Here is a 7684-nt window from a genome sequence, read left to right as displayed (position 1 = left end):
AAGCTCTGTCTACACCTTCTTTTCTTTTTTGCTAAGTGCACTGTGTGCATTTTCGAGTCTCAAAGTAAACTAAACAGTAAGTCCTGAGACTTTTAACCTTACCTTCAATAAAATAAAAAGCAATGGAATCACACAAGTTGTTTTCCAATCGCAGGATTACATAGACAAACACAGACTTCAGTGTTTGAACCACATCAGCTTAAATGAGCATATGAACGGATTTGACCTTTTACACGTGATACTCTAATTTCCTGCTGGGTTTACTACTTTACCAGTAAAACCACATGTGTGACAGTGAGGTGTGGAGATGCTTCCAGACATGTTTGTGTATTTCTATTTTACACAGCCGTTTTTGTCATTTCACTCTTTTCTTCCAACTTATACATGTGTTATACATCCATCCATCCACATCCATCCATCCAAAAAAGAAGTACTGTCCTACCTGCAGGACATGAGGTCATAGACTCAGTCTTTATTTTCCATATTTACCTACATTTATTTGAAGGACAAAAATATTTAATCACAGCAGCACCATCAGGTATAGATTTCCAACAGCAATTTCTGCAATCTCCAACATCGCGCTGGTCAATCCGCTCTACAGACAATCAGAGCGCCCTCTAGTGACATTATAGAGGAGGTGCCAGATTCACAGGCTACTGTAATTTACTAACAATAAAGGAGTGAAAAGATTTTACTATTAAGATTAAACAACTGCATATTTATGGATTTCCATTTGTTTTTTTAATAATATTTTTGTTATTAAAAATTAGATTTCACATTAAGTTTTCTGGTTTCAGTTCTTGTTTTTAGCAGTGTCCATTGTTAATTGTACTTTTTAAAAATGATCTTTAAAGTTATAATTTAAATACCTTAGCAGGTCTTAAAATGAAGTAAAAACAACCATCAAGAATTATACAAAGAGGACAAGAACAAAGACTTTGAGACAAACTGAATAACAAAAGGTGACACTTTATTTTGTCTGATGCAAATCTAAAGAATACAAAAATCCACTGGGAAAGGAAAACTGAATCCAGACAGGAAACTCACTGGAAGGAAAAGAGACGCTGTGAAACTAAACAATAGTAAATATCAAAGAGTCTAGCAGACAGAGAGAACAGTTCTGGAGGTTGACCTTCTAGTGACATTACAGGGGAGGTGCCAGATTCACAGGCTACTGTAATTTACTAGTAATTAGGAGTTAAGAGATTTTACTATTAATATGAAACAACTGCATATTTATGGATTTTCCATTTGTTGTTTTCTAAAATCAGCTAATAATTTTGACCCTGGTAAATTTGTTTTTAGTGAAATAATTTTGTTTCTGCGTGCAGTAAAATCATGTGAGTATCCAGAATATATTTGAAAAATTCTATTAACAGCCCCTTGCTCAGCACTTGGGAAATACTTTTCATAGCGGGTGCTATAAATAAATAAAAATGTTTGCTTACAAACGGCAGCCGAGCACCACGTGATTCCTTAACCACGTGACCTCTGCAAGGACAGCATGGCGGCGCGCTGTTCAGCAGGACTTGCAATATCGTCAGGTACAGCGCTGAAGCCTTTCTCACTCATTTTCCAGAATACGCACACACACACTATTCATTCATTCAGCATCAGCGAGTTCAGTATATGAAGACCGCTTTAAACAAGTTAACGAGTTTCATTTGTTCCACTTCACTTAAATAATGAAGACTTTAATCTGAGTGCCTGAGAATAACATTAATTCTAAGAGGCTGCTAAATTTCCAGACCGCCAGAGAGAACCAAAAAACAGTGACACGTTTACGACCATCTAGAACCAAATTAGATTTACTGTTTAACCCGCACGTCTTTGGATTGTGGGCGCAAAGCCCACGCAACGTGCAGCATCTCAAACATGGCTTTATCCATTCGTTGTTTAAGGTGATTTTATTGAAACAACCCTCAGTAGAATTAAGCCCAGTGTAAAATAAGCATATAAGACACTTAACATAACTGCGAACTGAAAATACAAACAACAATGAACGTATCCTTATTTAGGCTAAATCGGCTCAGTTGGTATACATGAGATAGCACAGGTGTACCTATTAAAGTGGCCACTCATTATTTGTGGCCTCCAAATCTTTTCTACACAGAAGGCTGGAAAAGCTTTGTTTTTCTGACAAGACCAGGACCACAGTGCTTGAACACTGTATATCCATAATGTTCACATAGGTAACCAAAGTTCAGCTCGCATCCGAACATCCAAAATGATGCTGACCTCCTTCATAAAATTCATAATGGATGCTTTTGTTTTGTTTGGGATGTTTTTGGGGTTGTCTGCATGCCAGGGAAAGTTTGAGAACCACTCTAAAAATCAGTGGTTTTTTGCATGCCTGATGCAGTATAAAAGAAACATTGTTTCTAATAATTGCTGAAGAGGAGACTAAAGAAAATGTGCTGAAAGTCTAAACTTCTTAGCACTGAATGAACCCTTTTTCAATTAAGAGGGCTCTCTTCATCATTGCGTTACTCTTCTTTTCTCTAGGAGTGGCCAGTTTTCTGCGCAGAGCTTGTGTGGGCAGCTGTAGTCCCCCCACAGCCTTGCTGTGTCAGCAGCATCGACGTTTCTTCTGGAGGAAGTGGAAACGTTCTCACAATGTAGTTTGTCCAGCTACTGTCAGGCCTGCCTATGCAGTACCCAAGGTACAAGTACCCTGCCTAAAATGACCCCCTTATTAGCTGAATCAACAACTGAACGTCTTATGATTCTGCTCAACATACTGAGAGGAGTGTTTTTAATATCAGCAGTTGCAATAGACTGTAGGTAAAAGCTGAAATGTTTAACATATGCATATAGGTAGGTTAAGGGTCATCAGTGGAGAGGAGGGATCTTGGGACTAGTTTAGTTAGGTTAATATAAGTTTTATTTTCATGGTGAAGTATGTCAACTCTTACTAACTTATGAGAGCTTTTTATATTATTCTACTGGAGTTTTTCAGTTAGGATTAAACACATATTGGATAAAATGTACAAGAGGTGCAGTAAAAATGAATTAAGAGAATTGTACGAACTCAGAATGAGAAACACTCTTAACATCTGTCATTTGAGGAGTTTCATCATTTCTTTTGGTTTGGACTCCAATAACAAATAATAATAATAAGAAGAAATAACTTCTTTTTTTTGTAAACTTTTATATTGAACTTACAAAACAGACTCATCCTTAACATCCTGTCCTGCCTCTGCTCCCTTCCTGTAGCATATTGTGCAGCCTAACTATGTGCAGACTGGACTTGTCCCAGAATGGCCAGACTACATAGAAATCAAAGACAAAGAGCAGATCGAAGGCCTGACTAGAGCATGTCAGCTGGCCAGACATGTGCTGCTCCTAGCTGGGCGCAGTCTGAAAGTAAGCATATTACTGCATGTCCTGTTTTTGTTCTCATGCCGTCGAAAACAACACAAAGATAATAGCTTGTGCCTTTCAGGTTGGTATGACAACAGAAGAAATAGACTTCATCGTGCACAAAGAGACAATCAAGCACAATGCCTACCCGTCCCCTCTCAGATACGGGGGTTTCCCCAAATCAGTCTGTACATCTGTGAACAACGTGGTCTGTCATGGCATACCTGACAGGTAAATGGGTGTTTCATTTCCTTTAGAATACTTTCCTTCTTTTTATTCTCTAACATTTAGTAAAAAACCCAACATTTAAATGAATGGTGGTAATATAATTCTTTCAGTATTACACTTTTGAATAAGATTTTATTGTTAACATGTCCTGTAGTCGGCCACTTGAAGATGGAGATATCATCAACATTGATGTAACTGTAAGTTCACTCCTTTCGTAATCACCCAGAGAAACTCACATACCATAGTGCATGTGATCAGTCAGGCCGGCAGTAATCTAATCAGTTATCACTGCCTCTTCCTGATAGGTGTATTTGGATGGTTACCATGGTGACACCTCAGAAACCTTCTTGATTGGTCAGGTTGACGAGGTTGGGAGGCGACTGGTGGAAACCGCCAGGCGTTGCAGAGATGAAGCCATCAATGCCTGCAAACCAGGTGCACAGCTTTGTGTTATTGGAAATACTATCAGGTACACACATTCTCGTCAACTGCATATCACATACAGTACTACTTTTCTTTCTTTCTTCATATATTTTTTTGTACTGTTTACAGTGAAATAGCCCATGCCAGTGACTTCCAAGTGTGTCCGTATTTCATTGGGCATGGAATAGGCTCCCATTTTCATTGCCATCCTGAGATTTGGCACCACGGTGAGTTTGGGTCTGTAGTCAAATGTTAAATGTCTCTGTGAGGTCATAAGATAGTGGGCTTCATTCAAAAACACGCTTTTGGTTTTATCCAAATTCACTTTTTATTTGATGTTTGCCTGTGTTGTTTCCCCTAATTTGATTCACTAAATGACCTTAACTTAAAACGTCTTCTCTTCTCAGCCTGATGCTTTTTCTTTGCCGCCACTATTCTTCTCCTTTATTTTAGCTAACGACAATGACATGACCATGGATGAAGGGATGGCTTTCACGATAGGTAAGTTACACTTTACAGTCTCTGTGTGCACATTAAGATGATGCTGTTTATGAGTGTAGGGTTACTAATATCTGTTAATCTGTAGAGCCTATCCTGATGGAGGGGTCTGCAGAGTTCAGAATCTTGAAGGACAAGTGGACTGCAGTTTCTGTAGATGATAAAAGGTACACGGTGCACAAATGAAGGCCTTTTTTAAATGACATGCTATTTCCCGACTTTCAGGTTTCAGTCATTCTGATTTCTGTGCAGATTTATTTATTTAGCACTTTAATTCAAGAAATTTAGATGCTGGTATTGCTATTTTTAAACTCTGGAGAGCCAGACCTTTTCCAATCTTTACACTAAACTAAAATAATTGTCTGCTATTTCCATAAGCTGCACCCAAAAACATCAAAGCTATTCCTCTAAATGTTGATCTCTTCTTTTAAGATCTTACATGTTTGTTTTGTCCTGCAGGTCAGCTCAGTTTGAGCACACAGTGGTTATCACAGCGGACGGTGTGGATATTCTCACCAAACTGCCAGAAGAGAGCAGTGCATCAAACTGATGAGCCCTAGCCTCAGCTGAAAATCTACACTACCTTTTGGGATGACAAATGGAAGAAATAACGGAACATATTTTAATCTACACAGTTTCTATTTGTCAAGTAAAAAAAAGGGCTCTAGTAAATATAAAGAACTACACGTATCGATATATTTAAGATGGCATTGGAGTGGATCTTATTGAAGCTCGGTTTTGTGTATGAGTGAGGATTTTTAAGGTATTTAATTAAAACCTTGTTGGTTTGCAGGATCACAACATTGATCTATTTTTCTTTTTAACATGGTTAAACTTGAGCATGATGCAGTCCTCATTACAACACCTGTATCTGTTCTCTCAAGAAGACTTTCCACAGACTTAATGATGTCACAAACCCCACATTTCAGCTTCTTTGTATATTTTCTGTAAAAGATCTCTCATTGTACTCAAAATGCAGTTTCAAAGCCTTTTATTGTGATTAGGTGTCAAAATTCCTTTTAATTCTGTATTAGAGTCATTTCCGACAATTTAGTGAGACTTTTGAAACACATGAATGACATACATCAGTTAGATAAGGTTTAGTGAGCTTGTTGATGGCTGACGTTCTGTGGAGTATGGCCAGCAGATGGCAGCACACACCATCAGACGTTGTATTATCTGCATAGGTTTCTCATGTGTCAGATCAGTTTGGCACATCTATTCACAGGGCCAGAGGTTTACTTCACTTGACACACAAATATTTTTGTTATATGGTCATAAACTCTTAACATCTTTGTTCACTAAATATAACAGATTCACTCACTGCACACTTCAACAACTTACGCGGTGAGTGAGAGAATTTGGACAAACAAGAGGTTAAAAAATTGTGCTCGAGGCTTTAAATTCCAGGCATAACAAAATCCTTTTGTTCGACATTTCAAATTCCTCATCACTGTCTGCATCTTCTGTCTCCCTAGGTCGATTTAGCAGAGCAACATTACAGAGCTGTCTTCTCATATGTTTGAGTGTTTGAACATTATGCGTTGTTGAAAATGTAAAACCTCATAATGCTGCTGTAATTGAGGCGGCGTGTTGAACTGATGATGCTTCGGGGAGGAAAAAAAGGGAAGAGTTACTGGATTTAAGCCTGCCAGAGGGTGTTTTCACTTCCTGCCAGTGTATGATGTGTATGCGTATCTGTGTGCCCATACCAGTGCCACCTGTGGGTGAGGCAGGAAGGATTAATCAAATAAAGCTGTAGTCTGCACATGTCCAACCAGGAAATGATTCATGTCATTTTAATTGATGCGTGACACATGATAACGAGATTATATCATGATCATTTTTATGATATATGTTTTAAAATAAAGAAAAAAATCACATGTAACATGGCAAAGAAAGCTTTCAAAGAAGTGAAGCGATGTTCTGTTTACTGTAGCTTTTTTTTTTCTTCCTAACAATTCATTTGATTTTAGGGCAGGGTGTGTTGAGCTGTGTGTGTGTGTGAGCTGCCTGTGAATCAGTTCAAGAGTGAGGTAAACAATTCTTAGTGATTCATTTATTATAAAGCATGACACAAATCTGAAAACAATCTTAGAAGGCAAAGGGGACATGGGGCAAGGATCAGATACAAGTGCAAGCAGAGGTGAGTAAGAGGAGAGGTTTTAGGGAGGAACAGGGAGTGGCAGGCAGAGGTGTTGGTCTCTGGATCCGAATACTCTGTTCTTCACATTCTTTTCCTGCAAGTTGGGACTCATTCCTGATCTCCTTATGTGAACTGCAGTTTTCCTAATAAATCCCTGCTTGCTTTTACATTTCAAATGGAACATTGACTATTTAAAAAAACAAAATCAAAACACTTTTTATTGTTAAAGATGTGAAATCTGTACTTTACTTACAAGTGCAAGTAAACTGTGTACATGTATTTGTGTGGCAATGCTTGTTTGCTTTTTGCCACATCATCATGTGACCGTTTGTGAAACTCTTGATATGATTATAGTTCTTATAATGCAAGAGGTGGACTTTTGTCAATAGGATGCCAAAGTTTGTTATCTGTCTATGTGGGGAAAGACTGTTTTTTGTGCAATAAAGCAACATTAATCTTGTCTCAACTAGATTTGGTGTGTAGCATGTGAGTTATGCATGCAGAAAGTATTTTCTGTAATTAAAGTATTTGACAAGACCTGTTGCAACACTTCCCATTTCTGGGATTTAAAGCCAAAGTATCAAATATGTTTAAAACTGAAAATACATGTTTGTAGTGAGAAGCCTGAATCTTAACCGGCACTTTTGTTTAGTTTTAAACTGTCTGTTTTTGAGCTTCAGTTAATGTTTAATTTGGTCAGCACCTTCTCCAAGAGTACGTACAGTCTTGGTTTCTGGATGGGTGGTTGTTGAATTCTGACATTTCGTGTGCTGGGTCTGCACTGTGCAATTAGATGTGCTTTTTTCCTGCAGACACACTAATGCTGAAGTTAAAGGCACATCTGATGCTCATATGACATCTGCATTGCTTATTCTACATCATGATATTTACCGCCTATTGCACAAAGTTGTTCTGTCATAACTGTGGAAGTAGATTAACGTGTTATGTTTCTCAGACTTTCTCACATTCTGTCTGTGCATACCAGCGTTAATGTATGTGTGTGTGTGTGTGTCTGTGCGAGACAGC

General features: G+C 38.2%; 1 protein-coding gene across 1 annotated transcript; it reads left to right on the top strand.

Moving 5' to 3' along the window:
• The first annotated feature begins 1464 nt into the window (after positions 1-1464).
• On the top strand, positions 1465-6297 carry metap1d (methionyl aminopeptidase type 1D (mitochondrial)). The gene is made up of 10 exons (XM_026149483.1): positions 1465-1544; positions 2506-2663; positions 3217-3366; positions 3446-3594; positions 3746-3788; positions 3897-4060; positions 4144-4241; positions 4468-4515; positions 4601-4679; positions 4972-6297. The coding sequence occupies exons 1-10, from the start codon at positions 1505-1507 to the stop codon at positions 5060-5062; spliced, it is 1020 nt and encodes a 339-aa protein (XP_026005268.1). The 5' UTR covers positions 1465-1504; the 3' UTR covers positions 5063-6297.
• Positions 6298-7684: the final 1387 nt, after the last annotated feature.

This window comes from Astatotilapia calliptera, chromosome 18 (assembly GCF_900246225.1).
Source record: "Astatotilapia calliptera chromosome 18, fAstCal1.2, whole genome shotgun sequence".
Classification (NCBI taxonomy): domain Eukaryota; kingdom Metazoa; phylum Chordata; class Actinopteri; order Cichliformes; family Cichlidae; genus Astatotilapia; species Astatotilapia calliptera.
Note: the sequence above shows the minus strand (reverse complement) of the source record. Positions and strands in the feature narration are given on the sequence as shown.